The following is a 20,709-nucleotide window of genomic DNA, read 5'->3' as shown; positions in this document are numbered from 1 at the left end:
CAGACAAAATTAAATTAAATCTTTAAATACCGTAAATAATTAAAATATTTAGTTTTGTTCTCAATATATATGTTGCTCAACTTAATGCATTTGAAGTTGACCCTAACTGAATTGATAAGTTGACTCTGTAAATTGATTCAATTAATAGATTTTCTTAAAGAATCAAGTAACCCTTTTTGTGCCAAAACCAACCAAACGTATTAATCAATTGAAAACGTTGAAGCTTATACTCTTTTTTAAGATGCAAGAAATCAAGATTTTCTTCAATATTAATTGTTTAAAGAAATGACTATTTTTTTTTAAGTTATTGATTTTACAACATTTCGGGATATAATAAGTAAAGTTGGGTTGCCTAGCAGCTCTCATTTTAAGATGCAAGAAACCACGAATTTTTTTTTTTAAGCATTAATATTTTTTATTTTAAGTATTAATTATTTGAAAAAAGAAATGGGATTTTGTAATCTTAATAGTAATTAATTTGAGGCAAAATCTTACTAGTAATAGGGCTGCCAACTGATGCTTATTGGTTCGGATACAGTAATATCCGAATCTGAATCCAAAATTTTATTTGATATTCAAATTCGAATTTAAATCCGACAGATGTTCTAAAACCCTATCCGAATTTGAATCCGATTATCGCATTGGATATCAGATAATATTCGATAAAAATTCGAATAATTTGTATATTAAAAAAAAAAAACATAATTTTTCCTTATTAAAAAAAACCTATTATATATTATACTATTTATATAATAAATAAAATAATATATATTATATTATTTATATAAAAAATAAATAAAATAAAATAATATATATATATATTAGATTCAAAATGTTGATATCCAAATCCTATAAGGATTCAAATATATAAAACTATCCAAATTCAAATCCGATATCCAAAATTTTTGAATAATATTCGTTTTTTCGAATTCGAATCCCAATCGGATTTGAATTTTTGACCATTCACTGACACCCCTAACTAATAACTGATTGAGGTAATTTTTGGAAGAATAAAGAAAATTTGTTAATTTCTCACACTCAAGTCCTGTTAAGCAATTGCCTGAAACTTAAGAAAGAAGTCCAACCACGAGGGTCCTAAGTAATTTTTCCTAAAGTAAAAAAAATTGAAAAATAAAAACGTCCCATCCTGTCAAAGGCCGTGTGTAATGTGTACAAATAAATACATATCAGGATTCACATTTAGGAGAGAACAAAAACTGCTGTTCAGAATTTAACATCTTTAGGTGGGATGCATGCAACAAATATTGTAGATGCAAGAATTTGCTCTACACTTTTCCTCTCTCCTAACTCGGGCGGACCTGCAAATCAGCCCACTCCAACGATCAAGTTAAACAAATTGATCAGTGTAATTTAGTCTTAGAGAGAAGAAGAAATCGAACCCCCTTTACCCATAGTTCTCCTTCTTTTATAGGCATTAAACTTGATCGTTTTCTGTGCCATCCTTGGAAATGACCCAAAGCAGTTAGGTTACTAAGGGTTGGTAGCTCACTCCCTGACATATCAGCTACAGGAGTGGTTGCAACTGCCCTGCCACTTTTGGGATGATTGGGACTGTTTTGACATGATGTGGGTTGCTAGGTTGCTAGTGCTGTCAATCAAATGCACATCTGACAGATCCGTCTTACCGACCTATACAGTAATTGTCCGGACTACTTAATTAGTCGATGACTCAGTTCTGAGTCAGACATCCGTACATCCGACGAGTTTAATCAACCGAGCAAAAGTTGCAGTTTATCCGAACTTAAAATCATTAATTCCGGCCTTCGCTTGAGCCACGTGTCCATGCTTAAGAATTTCCCCCACAAATATCATGAACATTCCCAATTAAAATTTGACACAATCAACGTGAAATAATTATTACAAATGGAAGGCATTGAACATATCCAATCCAACCCTACCAATTCTTACACAGACTCACTCATTATTTCATCACCACCACCAAAGATTAAAAAAAATTAAAAAAAAATTCATCATCCAATATTACAACAATCTCTTAACCTCAAAAAACTCCTCTCCTCTCCTCTAACAAAGCAGAACACCCCGATGGGCCTCATTGTCTATGTACCTGGATAAACCTACAAAATTTCATGGAATCAGCATTTATTTCACATCTCCGCAATCTAGGTATGAATGAAGCAGAGGCTGAAGAAGAAACAAATATCCTTAAAAGATTTTGTAGAATCTATTACTCCTCTCTCTCTCTCTCACACCACCTTCTTTTCTCCAGAGATGCTTCTCAGAAGTTGCTTAGAACACATGTCCTGTGCTTGCGTAGCGTTCTTCACACGGTTCGCTTTTACCCAAGCAGGTTCCTTCAAAAAAAAAAATTAATAATAATAATTTGCTATGTTAATATCTTTCATATGGTGTACTAATGCAAGCCTAAACAATACATCAAAAGCATCAAGGCGTGAATAATGCAAAAATGATGAGCCTTTAATCTCTCTTTCAAGTAGTAGAGAAAACCACAATGGTTCACACATCCACAACAGCCCACTCTGGTGGCTTCCACTTGGGTACCGTGCCCTAGGTAGCCCTTCACCAGGTCACCCCTTCCGAGGTTTGAACTCAAAATTTGGTGTTGGTGTTGGTTTTAATACCATTTGATACAAACCCAACCATTACACCAAAAGCACCTACACATTAATAGTGTTTTGGTGTTGTAAAGGAAAGATGTTCAAGTATTAGTCTCATTTTGGGAAATATTTTAGGTTCACCCAGAATGGAATATTATTTAGGATTTCAACAGCAAAGTGGGGGAAGAACCTCGGGAACAAAATGGGAGAATCCAAATTTGAACAGGAGGAGGACGTGTTCCATGATAAGTATTGCTGCGAGTCCAGGCTCTATCCTCCACTTCCCCTCCTGGTCGTACAAGCATACTAGAAGTGCACAGTTGGTGCATATTGACATCACTATCAAAAACTGAAATTCTCAACACCCAATGTCTCAGTTAGGTAAACATAAAGTAAATAAACATACACAAAAAAAAACTAATTGGTCATTAGGTATTAAGCCTTGTACGATAAGAACCTAGTATCAATGATAATTTCGGTCGAAGATTCACTTCTCTTGAAATTCAATTATTGAAACTGTGGACCATGTTTATTGACAACAAAATCGTGCCCAATGAGGTAAGAGAAAAATTCATAATGCTAGGAGACACATCCTTATGATATGACATGAAATATTTCGAACTCTTACCAACCTGAAATATGTTGAGCCAAGCTCCAATTGTTGCAGCAGAACGAGGAATAGGCCTCCTCAACATGGCAAGTAACTTTAAAGCATCCGTCCTAATTTCTGTGATGTTGTTCTACAAGTGAGTAGTAAAAGTCAAAAACCTTTTTGTTTAGAATACAAACATGACAATACGATTGATAACAATCTCAAAATTTTAAAATAGCCAAAATAACTAAGAATTGTTATTTACCAAGGCAGCAATGGAGAAGGCAAGGGGGAATGCACATGCAAACATCATGATCATACCGAATTGCAACGCCAATTCCAGGAAGTCTGCAAATAGTTTTTGGATTTTCAATAACCAAAGAAATGACGTTGGGGATGGTAATCAAAAAAAAAAAAAAAAAAACCCTATCTTTAGAACTGATTACCATCAAAAAGTCCATCTTCAAGTTCCTCGCCAATGCTCGCAGAATAAGAAGGTTTCAGACATTCTTTCTCTACTCTCGATATAACCTGAATTTTCTGCCTCGATGATCTGTTCTCACGCTTTTTCTGGCTTTATAATACATAAAAGAGTGTCATAAAACCTAACTCCAAAAAGGAGTGGGTTCATAGAGAGGGTAATGCCAAGAAGCTCACCGAACAGCTCTGTACTTTTTAAAACTGTATTTGAGGTAAGGAATAGAATTCTCCAACAGATTTTCCAAGACCTGAAAAATATATTCATTTTTCGGTTCATTTCAAAATACTTCAATTGGTACATGTTAGAAATAGGCCGATTCAGCAGCTTTTTGTTCAATTGCTCGTGGAGTCAAATTATCATCAGTACGAGTCAAGGGAATAGCCCCCTGGCCTCTGATTTCCATATAAAGGACACGACGAGGAGAAAGACCCTCTTTAACCTCTATTCGAATCGACTGGATATCTCTCATAAGGAATCGAAGGAAGATGTGAAAATTTATACATGTATGATGAATCTTTACTGAATGAGACATTGGATCTATAAACTTTAGGAACATGACCAATTTTCGATCTAGTAAAAATAAATCATATATTGTAGATACCATATGAATCAATGATTTATCAGAATTGTTTTCTAATCAATCTAGTTTTGGATCTGCTCATGAGAGAGTCCAGTTCCCATTTGTATATAATTTAACAAAAGAGGCATAAAAAAAATGTAATCTTGTTTTAAAGATATAATTTTTAATCAGTTTTAGCCATTGGTTTATATTGAGTAGGGCAGTGTTAGTAAGTTGTAAATTTAGTCTCACATGGCATACAAGTTATTTTTTTTGTACTTCCTCTAGATAGTGGAGCTCAAACCATGTAACGTTAAACTCAATAAAGCTATTTTTCTTAACACACACCTCATCTTACCTGGGACACAATTAGACGCTGAATCAAGACCTGGCGAAGGGAATTGAAGTTGCGGTGCAAAAGGGCATGATAGAACAAGCCAATGTATGATTGCATAAAATAGAGACCAAAAACCTACAAGGGAAAAACAGTCTTGCAGTCATATAAAAATCCAATAAAATAGATCATCCAAATAAGATGCTGCAATTTTGAAACAAGTAAATCACCTTGTATACCAAGCTATCAGCCCTAGATTCCGAGTTTCCATTATTTTCATTTTTAATGAGCTTTACAGAGACCTTTCCCCCAATCTTTGTTAAGTACTGAATGGAAAAAAGATACATGGCTGTCAGCCCAAACCTGAAAAAACCAAGAAAATGAACATCAATATCTAGAAACAACAGGTAGGGGCAGCAGATTGGGTGCAAAAACCTGACCCCCAAGAAGATCGAACTTAGATGAGCCATCATGCAGGTACAGATAAAAATGATACTCGAATAAAACCTTAGCAGGAAGGAACATGTAAAATACTTTTCAAGAAAAGTTGTCAGCATAGGTCATTTTCATAAATGTTTTTCCATGAGTGTTAATTATAACATTAAGTGGTAATTATGAGTATAGGTCGCTTCACCTGTGTCGAGTGTATATCTTCCTCCACTCTCGAGTGTGTCGTACCCCAGTTAAGCCCCGTGACCCCCTTATATTCATAGTTATCCTCTTCTCCAATAGATCAGTCTTTTGGAGTAGTAGGTTGGTTAACATGGTATCAAAGCGCTAGCTTCATATAGTTCATGGGTTCAAATTTTTCCACTCTTATGCGTGAGGGGGAGTGTTGAGCGTATATTTTCTTCCATTCTCGGGTGTGTCATACCCCAGTTAAGCCTTGTGACCCTCTTATATTCATAGTTCTCACCTTCTCCAACAGATCGGTTTTTTGTAGTAGTTGGTTGGTTAACAATCTGAATTAAAAAATGGGTAAACGAGAATCTCCAATGTAAGTAAGCTTTGAAGGTGATTACATATTTTCTATTTAGTGAGATTAATATAGTTAATGATCATATTGCAGAATACTTTGGACACTAGATAGAATTGAGAAAATTCTTTAGTCATTATGTAACACCAAGACCTAATGAAGATACCAAAGTCTTGAAGGTAGTGTTCTACCTCCACTAGAGAACCTGGCAGCTGAAAAACGGAAGACATGTAGATGAGAAAATAGGCTGAAAAAAGAAGAAAGACAATGGATGAGGAAATCAGTGTTCGAAATAAAATATCTATTGCGAGTGGAAAAAAAAACTATGAAGATGAGTAACAATTGAAAAAGAAAAACATAGCCGCAAGAACCAATATGGCCAAATATGAGGACAGACTAGAAAACAGTAAGAATCAAATATTTTCGTGGATACAATGATACATACATTTCACAAATCTGTTTTACCAGGTGAGACCAAAAGGAAGTTGAGGCACCATACTATAAGAAGAAACTCAACACTAAAAAGTCAATGACTCGAGCTTATTCTACACAAGAACTGAAGCAAGAAACTTCTAATTTGAGGAAAACTAAGCTCGGACCACAGCAGAAAAAAACAAAGTACAAACCTTTACTTGGGTTGTGCCTTGCCAAAGACTCAAGCTTATTCTACAGAAGAATTGAAGCAAGAATCTTCTACTTGGAGGAAAACTAAGCTCAGACCACAGCAGAAGAAAATGAAGTACAAACCTTTCCTTGGGTTGCGCCACTATATCTGCACCGAAGAGTGCCCAAAACTTTCCCTTCCACACAAGGGGGTAAATGATGGCACAACATGGATCCCACATCATGTGGTATGAACAGACACAAGACAACCTTAATCAGGGCTAAGGACATTGCAATGCCACATATAAGTAAATTGATTTGACAACCAATAGTAGGTGCCAAGCATGATCATATATGATATCATGGGCCCACTAATTTAGTAGCTCATAGGTGAGCTCAATCACTGTACGAGGTCACCTCACCCAACCTTCCAATCAGCGTGCATGTTCACACGTGCAAAATGACAACCAATGTGTAACACCACTTGCGAATGACGACTAATGCATAAATTTTGTGCCAGTGACATCTGACAGACACATCACGAGTGAACGACAATTAACATGTATGGTCATGTGCACAACAACTTATCTGCTCCCTTACAATAGGTACCACCTCTGCAAGGTAAGAAGTTGGTCCATATTGTACTCTGAATCAGCAATAAGTCAAAAGAAACAGAGCAAATATTGCATCAACACAAAATACAACAAATCCAAGAGCATGTGGACAAATAAAACAAAAAATGGTACTTCCAAAATTCGGGAAGACATGAAATAAGTGTTTCTCCACTAATGGAATTAATTATACGGAGGGTGGATAACATTTATAACAAGCTCCTGAGTGGTGAAGTTGCCACTCCCATGTGAAGTTTAAAGATCAACTTCTTGATTTGTTTACCGAGTCATTTGGTTGTGGTAGGATGGATAATATTTATAACAAGCTGGGATAATATCATATATATTCTCCTACTTGAGGAAGTGTACTAGGAGTAGTTACTATTAATACGGGTAATATTGCATTTTTTCCTTTTGTTATTTGGTGATGATATGTAATAGATGGTACAACCAAGGTTGGAGCTAGTTTTGACTCCTCCCACATTTTCTCCAATCTCTTCTTTCCTTCTATTTTTCTTCTCCAAACTTTTAATCTACCGATGGAAATCACTATCCATTCCATAAAATATTTTGGTGAATGGTACCAACCGAAATAATCTAATTTGAAGAGTAAAAAATTTATTATAAAAACAAGAATTATAAATTACATGTGAAAATGACTTGTAAATTACAAAGAATATTCATTCATTAGTATACATGTGATTACTTAGGTATCAAATATAACATCTTATTTGATATATATTAAGTATATTAACATGTACATGCAAATCATACATAAGTCGTACACATTAAGGCTTAAAATGGGTTGGATTTTATCCGAAATCCAAGTGATCCGTATCCGAATTTAGTGGGTTTGGTTCCTTCAAGTATAGCCGAATTAAAAAATGGGTCGGATATGGCTTGATGTCCCTTGACCCGAGTTGGATACGGATCCATCCCTACATCCACCTAGATCCAAATGATATATTACTTTGTAAATTATATTTTTACAACCCACAAGTGTTGGGCACAATGGTTAAGGCCTCCCTACATAAAGGAAGAGGTCTTGAGTTCAAGTCACACCTTTAGTGATTTTTACTGAAATAACCTTGAATGGATCGAAATTATCTAACCCAAATCAATTGATTTGGTCGGGTTAGCTCTGGACCGGACAAGGGTTTAGTAAAAATAAAATGGTTCGGATATGGTTTTACCTATTCGATCCGAATAGGATTCAGTTATGGATTTAAATAAAAAATCCAGATATGGATATATTCATTTCTGGCCCGAACCCAGCCTGTTTTAAGCCTTGGTCCATGCTCTTTTTAGTTGGATATTTTAGAATTATATATGGGAATACTAAAAACAAGATACATAATAATATCTGAATTTCAATACGTAGTACTTTAACATTTTTTACATTTGAGCAAGTGTTTAGATATTAAGGATTTCATAGTTTGTATGACATCATTCTCATTTTCATGTAGAATATAGTTATTTTGAGCTAAGCGGCTATCAAATACTTGTTCCAACCGTGTAGAGGAACTCTATGTTTTAATTGTAGTTTGATGACTTATCAGAGCATTTTCATATCTGTTTTATCATTTTTTATAGTTTCAATGAAAAATTTTCTCAATATTTCCAACATTTCCATGAAAATTATATTAAATTCTATATTGATTGATATATTTCTACAAAATGTTTCCATTTTTAGGCTGACCGAAACAAAATTGACTGCCTTAAAGAGGAAAGTAATGAGTGATAGACGAAGAAGGAATTTTCTTTTAGCACGTGAAACCATGGAAAATATATTATTTTGATATGCGTTCCCATTTCGTAGTAATGAACCATGCATCTTGTCCCATTCAATAAGAGCCTCACCATAAAAATAGTTGTGTTGCTATCAGATATTAGAGACACCTTTATTAGACTGGAAGGCAATTCTCTTTGGGAAAAGTTCTCTGTGCAACAGTTACACAGTTAGGAGCACCTTCTCACAGAAGGTTTATCTAAAGAATGATCTCATACAAGCTTCGTTAGCATATAAGAAATGGTTTAATGTTCATCTAAGGAAATAAATGAAGACATAACTGGAAAAAAGTATATATGGCATACTAAGTATATCTAAATCACTACCCTGAGGAAACTTGGATCTCTGGAAATTACAGAAAGGGGAAAAACAAACAAACAGACAATACATATGTCCTTCTAGTAGTCAGTAAAATAACTAAAAATTATCTTAGGAAATCAAAATAATACCAAAATCAAAACTCGAACATACGTCAAATTCTTACCTCATAATATCAGATTCCATAACCTCGTATAGATGAGCATAAGCCAACTCAAATGGCAACTGGAGACAAATAATACTCAAGATAACGATTGCGTCATTTCTAAATCGCAGTAGATGTCCAAACCACTCATCCCTTTGATATTCTTCCTTTTCTTTTGTTTTCTCCATCCCCATTTTCTTCATGAGTTCCAAACGGGATTTGAAGGAACTCTTTTCTGTATCCGGAAGTTTAAATCGTGGATCCACTCCTGCTGAATAACTTATCTGCCATCTATGAAGAAATGATAAATAAATAAAAAATGAGCTTTTTATTGCTTATGAAAGTGATGAAAGAATGGCTAAAGAGATAATAGAGCCAATATGAATCGAGTTACCTGGCTAAAAGAGCAGCATTCTTGCGCTTCCAGAATTGGAGAAACATCACAGCCCATAATATCACAAAGATAAAGAAAATAGGAAGTACCACTAATTGCCATGAACTGAAAGGAAATTGATCAAGCTAAGTGTTTATAAGAGCCCAAATCCATAAACAACCGATGCAAATACAAAATAGAATTGAGTCGTGAACGAAAACGGTGACCTGTCCCTATATCTATGTAGCACATTTTTATTGGAGTTTAAACACATTGGGCTGTGTGTTACATTAAAAATGGCCTGATTAGGATCTCTAGGTGTTTTAAACTGCAACAAAACCGTGCCACATAGTCACCGTACCTAGTCTATAGGAACGGAACACTGTTCTGGATACTGATTCAATAGAATTTAACAGCCCATAGTCCTGTTAAGCGTGTGAGCAGACCTACCCAAAATCAACCAACTGCAAAATAAGCCCAAAAGTTGCTGGAAAAAACATCCACCGTGTATACTTTCCAAGAAACGCAAAATATGTTGCGATCTACATACAGGAGTAAAGATTTCCTGATTTATTACAAGTGAAAGGAAAACATAAGAGAAATAGAAGATAAAACGTGAAAGAACCATGGCTACTTTCCACCTTTGTGCCAAAATAAGAATAAATCTCATCAATTGGCTGCCACGTGATGTCTGACCAGTTGAGTGCCCAAGTTTCAAGAGATGCTTCCTCCTTGTTTCATCTATAAACAAAAAGCTTGTCATGCCTTAGCTGCCACCGATATACCAATAATAAGTTGGAGCGGAGTCAGCATACCATGCAAAGGAAAAACTTCTTTAACAATGCCCTCCGATTCCATTCTCTCAAGTAAAGACTCGCCTGGATCCCACCTGAACTCATGGTTATCAAACCTTAGAGATATAACTGCCTCATTCTTGTTAACCTGTAAGTTTTAGATCATTTTCAAAAGATGTAGAAATAAGGGTTTGGTCTACAATATAGTGACCAATCGCAACTTTCTTCCCTCACTGATTTCATTATGATTTAATTGCATATTTTCAATAAGACACAACTTTCATGAACTTCACGATTCAATCACATACTTTGCAATTAAATCAGGAGAAACGAAATATGACATTGATGCACTAGTTGGAGAATATGACCTTGATGAAGATGATGGTGACAATTTTACTGATAAAACGTAAGATAATAGTTATGTAAATGAAGATGACATTGTTTTATATTTTTTTGATCAGTTGATAAATCCTAACTCAGACGTATGAATCTTATCTTTTTTTATAGTTTGAACAAATTAAACATTAACTATGGTGTGGACATGTGGTTACTGGTTGTGGATACATGGATGAAATCATCATGGGATTTGGTGATTGATTATTGTAGTTTAATACGAGATTTAATCACATAATATGAGAACACCAACAAGGAACAATTAACAGCCCCAACCTAACTTGATTTTTTCCCAAATTTTTTTTTTTCTTCCAAATTTTGACTTCTCCTCTTTCTAACTTTTCCCAAACGACTTGGTGACTATGGTAAGGAAAACAAGACTCAATGCAGATACCAGCTAACAAAGTCAAGTCTAGGTTAGTGATCGATTCAATAAATAAATAAAAATGGAAAAAGAAAGAAGTGAGAAAAGTAAAAGAATATCAACTAAGCAACAAAAAAATTCATAAATCTATTTATTAAACAGGAAAATTAGAAAATGACATCCAATAGCTATCAACAGATGACATTTGCAAGAAGTTTAGTCATAATTCATATCTAGAGTAACTTGATTGACCATTGAAGTTTTAAAACTAAATTGATTTTTGCAATTTTTAGAACATCTGAATTCCAATCAAAATCAACTTGATTTTCATTTAATGAAACGAAACAATCAATTGAGCTATTTAGCACTAAAAGGACAATATCAGTACTGTATAACACAACCGATGAGAGAATATTTGGCTCACAATTCCATGTATCAAGTGAATGAAGCAACGGTAACGCTCACACCAACTGAACAAAGAACCATCAGGTTGTCTCACGAATGCTTCAACTTCATCCCACTCAAACTGTAAATCCATTCCTGAAATAGAGGAAATTAACCCATCCATTCTTACTAAAAATTAAAGGGCAAGAACAATTTCCTCTCATCTACTAATAGACCTCTAAAGCTGAGGTTCAAATCAATGGAAATGATCAATATATCACCTAAGCAAGTTTGCTTTTTTATTTGCAACTCAGCTGCAGCCCTGCCCAAAGTTTGCAAAGGTGCTGCCACCTGAATGAAGGAAAAAAAGATAAATGATAACAAAACAATCCAATCCAATACTAAAAATATACCATATGCTTGGTAAAGAAGAAGAAAAAATTATAGAAATTCAATTCCCAAGATTACCAATTAAAAATCTATTAGAATACTACTTAAAATGGATTTTAAACTATTACATCATGAATTGGGAACCAGATGAAGAAACAAACAACTACCCCATAAAATCTCTCATAGAACACAATTCAGAAAATGCCCATGGATTAAGAAATTGGAAAACGGAGCAAGAACACAAGGATTGCAATAAGAAATTTAAAATTAGAATGAGAATTTTTTTTTTCTTTGTTCTAACTTCTAAGAAATGCCCATGAGCAAGAAATCATAGATAAGAATATAAACATATCAAATTCATCCTCCTAAACAAGTTTCTAAATTACATGAACCACACAAAACTAGATGATAAAAAATAAAATAAAATAAAATAAAAATAGAGGAAAAGATGAGAGGAGAAAGAATTAAAACTGAACCTTAATAAACACATCTGTAAGACCAATTACTCTCTCAACAATCAATCCAACCTTCCTCAATTCGGAAACCAAAAACTCAACACAATCAGAGCTCTCATCGTCCTTTTCTTTCACACCCTTCTTTGAAACCACCACTGCAATCTCAAAACCAGTTTGTTCTTCTTCCCCATACTCACTCATCTCTTACCCAACCTAACAAACCCAAAAATAAAAAACAACAAAAGAACTCTCTTTAATCGCTCAAATGGAGAAAATGGGTCTGTATTTTCGAAACCATAAAAGAAACCACCCCACCAAACCAACCAAAACAAAATTCAAAAAAAAAAAAAAAAAAAACAGAACTCTCCTAAATTGCTCAAATTGCCATAAAAGACTGATCAACCAGAGTTTTATTAAAGTGGGTATTTTATTTGTCTCTTTTTGAGAAGATAAACACAAGAAAAATGTCGGGAAACAAAAAGAAAAATGAAAAACAGGTGTGGGTATTGTGGGAGGTAGAGAGACGTTGCCGAAGAAGAGGTACACGTGGTGGTGTTAGAATTGTGAAATCTGGCGGTTTCTTTGGTTGATGATGACACGGGTACATCTCCCTATGTGCCATCGATTTCCGTAATATTTGAGAGCGGTTGAAACGAAGAATCACTCGTGACTTTCCTTTCTCTCGATTGCCTACCACCTCCAAATGTGATGATGATTCGTTTATGTCCAAGGTGTGGCAAGTTGGTTCAACATTTATGAATAATGCTTCCTCCCTGGCATATTCTGTGATTTTGGATTCTTTCTCTTTTATCAAGTGGGGATTGAATTTTTTATTTATTAAAGAAGGGTAATCCATGATATTAACGCTGTGTTTGGATTGAGGGAAGGGAAGGGAAGAGAAACTCATTAAGGGAAGGGAAGGGAAGGGAAGAGAAGACTAATTTCTCTTCACCCTGTTTGGATTAAAAGAGAAGAGAAGAGAAAAAATCAAGTTTCTCTTGTTTGGTTAGGATTCATAAGAGAAGAGAAGAGAAATTATTATTGTCAAATGACTATTATACCCTTCATAATCTAAAAAACAAAATTCTACTTATACAATGATACAAAATATAAATGACCAAACGTTCAAGATCAATTTGAGGGGTACCTTTCATTTGAAGACGTATAAATGAGAGTTTCTATTGTCACACCCACTTTTACTAAGAACATCCTAAGCAAAAGTTGGTGTGACTATAGAATCTCTCTAATATAAGGATTTTGTTAACAAGTGCCCTAAGGAAACACGTAGAAATCCCTTATATTAGAGATGGATATTTCTAGTTACACTTTTGAATGACTCGTGAGGGAACATATGATCCTGGTCATTTAACTCTTCTACAACGATATATTTTGTTATAATGTTTTTGAAATATCCAAACTACATTTTTCTGCCCTTCTTCACATACTTTCGTTTTTAAATAATGATTGCAATAATTTCCTACAGTACTCTATTGTAACTTAGAAATGGAGAATGATATACTCTTAATTTTCACAACTATGATATATATATATACACTATTAAAGTCAAAAAACAATAAAAAAAAACAAATAAATCTGAATCATTTTTACAGTGTCAAGTTCAACATTTTTATTATAGAATACAACAATTTTTCAAAATTGTCAACTTCATTACTACAACGGATATATTTATCATTCTGGCTTTTATTGTCGAACGACACTTTTAAGGGATTTTGCGGTGGATATTTACTGTTATATCTCTTTTTTCATTTTCTTTAACAAAATTTCAGCTTCTTGGAATTCTTAAGAGGGTTGCCCATTTCCTAATGCTAACCTACTAACCATAGCATGCTTGTTATCTGCACAAAAATATCATCTGATATGTTAAATATGAAATTAAAACAATATACAAAGAAATCTAAAACTTTCCTTTATTGACATAATATTATTCACTAATGACATATGGATGATGACATTGGCTTGCTCCCAAAATATAGAATTAAAATCCTACCAAAAAAATTAATTTTTTGATAGTTACACATTCGCTTATTTTAAGTAACGAATACAAAGGATAACGTGAATTGCAAGGAATGAAATTATCTTCATCATAGGATGCTGTCATCTGGGATCACTGCACTTTTTAGAACAATAATTATTCCCCCACTAATAATGTACCCACAATCTTCCCTGTTTCCTTCTTGGACATTGTCTCTATTAATAATCTACAAAAATACAGAAACCCCATATCAGCTACACAAGATATTAGTTAGACACGCAAGAGAAGCTAAGAATAAACATTATTATAAAAAATAAAAAATAAAAAATAAAATGAAAAGTCAGGAAGCCAAATTAAGAAAATATGTTGATCTAAAAATGCAAATACAGAGAATGAGATTTACAAAAAGAATGATACCATTTGGGTATTTGTTTTTAGGGAGAATAACATTATAACATATTTACAGAAAAACAAGAAAACATAAACGGGTATTTGTTATTGAATAATGATGAATGCACGCAGTAAATCATACGCAACTGATGTAGCAAGGGCATATAACCACAGATCTTTTTCCTTGTGTATCCCGAAGAAAAATATATGGTTGTGCATTCATCACAACTCTTTGTTATTATTTAGATATTCACTGAAACAAATATTTTGGATCAAGTAGATCACTTCATTTAATATAGAATAAAATGAAGTTGCTGAATTTTTATACGAAGAAATTCAAAGATTATTTTGTATCGTTCGGTACCCTAACATTTTTGCCAATCCTTGCATTCTTATCTACTATGGCTTTCCTTATGCGAGACCCTTCTCCAATACCAATGGGGACAAGGATGACATTCCCCTCCATCCCATTGCTTATTTGTATGTCATCTGTCTGTTGAAGAAACACAAACATGAGAACAAAGACAGGACAAATATGCAAAAGGAAAAAAATTAAAAATTAAAAATAAAATAGTAGGCTTACTTGGTAAATATCAGCACCCATGACCACTGAATCCTCAATCACAGCTTTATCACCAATCCAAGTCCGCATACCAATTACCGAGTCCTTCGTCTTGCACCTCTACTCTTGATCAAGTTCCAAAGATAATCCAAACAATCATCGAAATCTAGGGTCCTATGTTGAAGGAAATGAGCCCAAAAACATAGTAACAAGCTAAATGTGTTTCTTTATTCAATTCTAACTTATAAGAATAAGAATTTTAATGCACCATAATCCTCCAAAATATCTGCAATAGAAATTATGAATTCAGTCCAAGTATTATGCACAATGAAAAAATCAGCATTGCTTAGAAACTTAGGTTCAACCAAGTAGAAACTACTATATTTTCTGATGTAGAAACAAAGTAAAAGTTTCACGACTTGCCATTCAACACGTTGATCAACCACATGGCTGTTTGGAGCCTCCTCACGAAGATATGCATTTGTTAAGAACCTGCATGGGCATTGATGATAAGAAATGGATTTAAACATTCCAAAGTGGTATTCTGATAAATAATTTGCAACATCTAATTTCACACATCAGGTCAGCGATTCAGTGTAGTAGTGGGAGTAACTATAAATATGAACTTTTTGGGTGGATAAAATGTCTAAGATCCAGATCATTATGGGTAAGCCCATTAAGAACCTAGATACCTGAGAGGACAAGCCTCCTCATAAACTATCTAGAGATAAGAATTAACCAAAAAGCACAATTATCATCTTTACCTATAAAAAAAACAGCACAATAAGATTATGAGGGTGGTCTGGTATCCAAACTTTTGATACGATTCCAAGAATCCAAGCTATGAAGTATAGACAGAGATAATAAGTAGTAACTGCATCTAGAATGAGCTAAAATGGGTTGGACACAATTGTTAGTGTCAAAGCTGGTGTCCAACATTCATTCAATGGAACCACATTCTGCTTCTTATTAGAAAGATGCATCCATGTAGAGCAGAGTCAAAAGAACAGAAATGAACTTAAATAAATTGATTCAATTGAAGACCAATATCTTTGAAGTGAGCACAATTAAACAGTCAATACTTACTCTTGACAGTATTGAATTTGCAATCTTGATCCTAAATCAGAGGATTGGTTGGAGAGAACTATCTCTTTTACTCTTTAAGAGGTGTTGGAGGATTATGGTTAATTTTATGGAAGTTACAAAGGAATTCCTTTGTAGTAATGCATCCTCCTTTTTATGATGAACTTGAAAGAATTCAGTATGCCGATGCTTCAAAACGTACATACCATACACTAACATTATATTTGTTAATTAAAGCTGGCTGGGGTCCTGCCTAGCCTAAAGCTTACCATCCCAAAAAATGATGTAACCAGTTTGAGTCTAGTGATGCATCCCTAGAATTTTGTTAGAGAACTTATTAGGATGAAGATACCATAGACTGCAACATACATTTTGTTAGTTAAAGTTAGTTGGGTAACGCCTAAACACCAAACTACCATAAAAACAATAAGAAGTAATTAGAGCTCTTAAAGGTGCAAGATTTGTCATCTGTTCCCACAAAGGTGCAAGATTTGTCATCTGTATAGTGCATCAAAATAAATAATAAGATTTCACCCAACCATCCAAGTCAATGGTTTCCTAATAATAGAATGATAACCTTACCTGATGCTAGAGATGTAAGGAATGCGATTCGACTGTCCTTCATAGGTTTGACACTACCAAAATCAGCAATTTTAATATGTCCTTCTGCTGTAAGTAACAAGTTCTCTGGCTGCCATTGAAAAAAATTGTTAGAAAGCTGAAGGCCGTTGAAAGACAATCACATATACCTAGATGTACCTTAATATCCCGATGAATTAATCCAACACCATGTATATACTCAAGAGCGTTAACAACTTCTGCTCCATAGAAGCGAGCTTCATCCTCCAACAAACGGCCTTTCTGCACCCATGCAAACAAGCTGAATAATATAAAATGACCGACTTGGCTGCCACCGCATGACCGTAGGATCCAAAAAGCAAAAGAACAAACATAATAGATCATCTTTGCATAGCCTTCCATATACTTTGGAGAATTTGAAATCAACTTACCCTGGTTATTTGGTCGAAAAGTTCTCCACCTTCACAAGATTCAAGTGACATGTCTTCAAGGAATAATAAACAGAACCATGTCAGATAATGAACCCAATTGAGTAAACTTAGCAACTATAACAAAGTAAAAAAAAATATGGGTTCTATGTGAAACTATGGCAATGATACACAAATATAACAGAATACATGATGATGACTAAAACCAGAATACCTACACAGAGAAAAGGTGTCTTGAAATGTGAAAAATAGCCTAACAATGCCGGATGATCCAACTGATCAAGTATAACGCATTCCAACTTCACATATGATGTTTTGTTTTCTTTGGTGATGAACTTTTTATCCATAATCTTCAAACCATACACTTTTCCCGTATCCTTCTTCTTTGCCCTCACAACCTGATGAAGAAATTTCATATAAAGAAAATACTAATAACATAATGCAGACAAACCGAAAATGAGAAGTAAATACTATGCTCCATGATCTAAACTGCTGCCAATTGTGCAACATTCAACCATGCTAAAAATCTAACAATAATTTAGACCTGGACCCATAACATGAATAAAAACTAGTTTATTATTGCCTACCCATCCTCCAACATCACAACAGTTATAAAACCATTAAAGTCCCCAGAATGTGAAAGGGAGAAATAGATGTGAGGAAAAGAGGTACTCAGGTGTTCAGTACACAAATTAAAGGAGAGATACTTGTCTGTCACAATATACATAACTAGTATTTCTGATGCATGTGTTGGTCATAAAATAGGAAGCACAAAACTCATTGTCGATTTATCTATCTTCCAGTAAATTCATAAGAAAACATCCCAATCTTGGAAAATCTTTCTGTCCTAAAACAAAACACGATTCAATTTTAAATTTTAATCACACAAGGTGTATGAACACCAACCCAAAGTGTTGAGATGAGATTCTGCAAGACTTGACGAAACATAAGATTAAATAGTTTCTCTAAGGCCTTGATGATGATGATTGATTCCTCATCCATTCAAAAAATTACTTGTTAAACTTTGAACAAGAGCCACATTTCTGTAGGGTTGTTAATTGAAGCCATCAATAGAAAAATATTTTCTCATTGTATTTTATTTGTGAAGGGAAAACCTACTCCATGCAAATTGGGGTGGGGGGAATGGACTTCCCATTGCAAATTACTTGTACAAAACCACATGGCCCTTGAATAACCAAAATTTCTATCCTTCATCATTGCGACAAACCATTTCTCCATCTTATCATTTACGTAACTTAATCAACAACAACTGAAAACCCAAATTCACTAATAAAAAAACCAATTTGAGGGATAAATAAATAAAATAATTTCATCAGCATCAGATCAAGATCAAACCTTGGAATAGGAACCTAAGCCATAAATCTTTCCCAATTGGAAGTCGTGGATGGTGAAATTTTCTTGTGGGGCTCTGAAAGTGAAGCTTTTGGATCGCTGGAAGGATTGATTAGGGTTCTGAAGAAGAAGCTTGGAATCGAAATCTTTCTCCATTTCTGTTGCTACACCTTCACCACCAACCAACGCCAACATCTCTCGATTTCCCTCTCTCAATCTTTTGGACGGAAATTAGTTTCACGGCCTCCAAAGAAGGAAGATTGGTCAACGAAATCGCTAAAGAAACACACCATCAGATCAGGATTTTTGAAAAAAGAAGAAGAAGCAAAAGGTGTGTGAGGTTGAAGAAGAGAAATTTGTGTGACGTTGAAGAAGATTTCTTGAAGAAAATCAGAAGAATGAGAGAGAGAGGTCGTCTTCGAGTTCAGTTCAAGTTCGGTCCCTTCGTTTTGAAAATTTCTAGGGTTTCTGAAATCAGTTTAATCTGATTTATTACATGGGGTGTAAGTAGTAATATATGGTCTGTCCATATAAATAAGTTTTGGAAATTTTAAAAAGAACGAGGGTAAATTTGGAATAGAAAAGTCACTCTCTTCTCTTCCCTCCGCGTCTCTCCATTTTCGGAGGGAACAAATTTCTTACTTTTTTCCCTTCCCTTCCCTCCATTTTTCTTCTCTTCCCTCCTCACTTAACAATCCAAACAGGAGAAAGGGTGCTATTTTCCCTTCCCTTCCCTTCCTTTCTCTCAATTCAAACACAGCGTAAAACTCATCCGAGACCAAGGCGACTCGTTCGAGTCATATTGATATCGTCCAACAATAAGATGGATGAACAATACATATGGGTTTGGCCGTATCTCATGAGACAAATGAGATGTCTCGGACGAGTCGCCTTGAAATCTTCATTCTCCTCATCCAAATCAAACTAAAAAAATATCACTTTCTTCTCGAAAAACATGAGTTTCTTTGCATTTGAATATCTACATCAAAATTAACAAACAAGATAAATTCTAATAGATTTATAGATTCCTCATCCAAATCAAACTAAAAAAATATCACTTTCTTCTCGAAAAACATGAGTTTCTTTGCATTTGAATATCTACATCAAAATTAACAAACAAGATAAATTCTAATAGATTTATAGATTCCTAGATGAATTTTTTAAGGTTTGTGCTTTGTTTTTCTTTAGTTTTTAGTTAGAATCAATTCAACATTTTTTCAGAATTTTTAAAGAGTAAAAAAATCATTGTCTCATTGCCAAACGAATCATTGTCTTGTTGCCGAATGAGGTGACTCGTTCGAGACAACTCAATCTCAATCATAAACGAGATGAGATGTTAAAACGAGTTTTAAATACTAAAATAGAAATATCTTGAAGTATATATACTCAAATTAAATTAAAATTTAAAAGAAATGTTATTTCTTTATTTCTTTTGCTTTCTCTTTACTTGAGCGACCTTTCATATTACACACTTTTACACAATTTCAATCGCATATAAATGGTCTATACAATAATTTTCTACAATTTTATTCTCAAAAGCTCAATTTACTTGAAGAATTCATTGTTAATCTTAACTTTATTCAGGAATTACAAGTAAAGTTGTTATACTTATAAATAATTGTCTATTTCTTTGGATTCTCATTTGAAAAAAAATATTATCTATCGTAACGGGTACTTGATGGCTATTGGGTATTTGTAGGGTCGATTTTGGTATCAAGGATCTCGTATCCAGAACCAAAAACCATAAAAATCTGAATTGAGATTTTATTTAGGTTTTGGTTCTGGGTATATGTGGAACCATTGCAGAACCGCCCCATTGACACCCATAATGCAAATAGGCCAAGTTCGAATTAAATCGGGCTTGGTTACCAAGCTAGGCTTCCAACATCTAAACCGGCCCCATGACCTATTCTAACAATTAGCTTTGCGCTAACGAACTTGATTTGATTCAAACTATTTTCGAAAAAAATATATATATATTTTTAAAATAAAGTATTAAAAATACCAGGGATAAAAGTTTCAGATCCTTACAAAAAATCAGCTCATCTGAAACTTTTAACTATTATAGGACAAAACATGATGGTTTAGAAGTTTTCAGAATGGGCTGATTTTGGTGAGGAGATCATCCTCAACAAAAATCAACCAATTTTAAAACTTCTAACC

At 34.1% G+C, this 20,709-nt stretch overlaps 2 protein-coding genes and 1 pseudogene across 3 annotated transcripts; all 3 read right to left on the bottom strand.

Annotated features, from left to right (window-relative positions):
* Positions 1–1,814: 1,814 nt before the first annotated feature.
* On the bottom strand, positions 1,815–12,945 carry LOC147410702 (anoctamin-like protein). The gene is given in 18 exon segments (XM_086438976.1): positions 1,815–2,096; positions 2,235–2,333; positions 2,788–2,946; positions 3,230–3,337; positions 3,455–3,537; positions 3,636–3,763; positions 3,847–3,917; positions 4,588–4,701; positions 4,794–4,926; positions 9,027–9,296; positions 9,400–9,504; positions 9,829–9,920; positions 10,020–10,090; positions 10,093–10,119; positions 10,194–10,320; positions 11,354–11,469; positions 11,595–11,664; positions 12,180–12,945. Coding segments are annotated over 18 exon segments (1,971 nt in total). The 5' UTR covers positions 12,360–12,945; the 3' UTR covers positions 1,815–2,078.
* A 1,117-nt stretch (positions 12,946–14,062) lies between these two features.
* LOC147410701 (inactive glucose-1-phosphate adenylyltransferase small subunit 2, chloroplastic-like) lies at positions 14,063–15,595 on the bottom strand. Its single transcript, XM_086438994.1, has 3 exons — positions 15,125–15,595; positions 14,906–15,034; positions 14,063–14,377 (listed from the first exon to the last, which is right to left on the bottom strand). Exons 1-3 carry the CDS (start codon positions 15,191–15,193, stop codon positions 14,261–14,263), a joined length of 315 nt encoding a protein of 104 aa, XP_086295120.1. The 5' UTR covers positions 15,194–15,595; the 3' UTR covers positions 14,063–14,260.
* Positions 15,596–16,550: 955 nt separating this feature from the next.
* Positions 16,551–19,176, bottom strand: LOC147410700 (3-phosphoinositide-dependent protein kinase 2-like; annotated as a pseudogene). The gene is made up of 6 exons (XR_015177484.1): positions 18,550–19,176; positions 17,412–17,591; positions 17,197–17,249; positions 16,946–17,047; positions 16,769–16,877; positions 16,551–16,684 (listed from the first exon to the last, which is right to left on the bottom strand). The product of XR_015177484.1 is annotated as a 3-phosphoinositide-dependent protein kinase 2-like (transcript).
* Positions 19,177–20,709: the final 1,533 nt, after the last annotated feature.

Source organism: Akebia trifoliata, chromosome 1, assembly GCF_017979445.1.
Source record: "Akebia trifoliata isolate Shusen 1 chromosome 1, ASM1797944v1, whole genome shotgun sequence".
NCBI classification, from domain to species: domain Eukaryota; kingdom Viridiplantae; phylum Streptophyta; class Magnoliopsida; order Ranunculales; family Lardizabalaceae; genus Akebia; species Akebia trifoliata.
The sequence above is the reverse complement of the archived record's forward strand: the minus strand, read 5'-3'. Positions and strand labels throughout refer to the sequence as shown.

Excerpts from the sequence above, each read along its gene's own strand:
- LOC147410701 (XM_086438994.1), bottom strand. The coding sequence starts at position 15,193 with ATGCGGACTTGGATTGGTGATAAAGCTGTGATTGAGGATTCAGTGGTC. Across the intron at positions 15,035-15,124 it reads TGGGTGCTGATATTTACCAA|ACAGATGACATACAAATAAG; the intron begins GTAAGCCTACTA and ends TTTCTTCAACAG. Across the intron at positions 14,378-14,905 it reads GGATTGGCAAAAATGTTAGG|ATTATTAATAGAGACAATGT; the intron begins GTACCGAACGAT and ends GTATTTTTGTAG.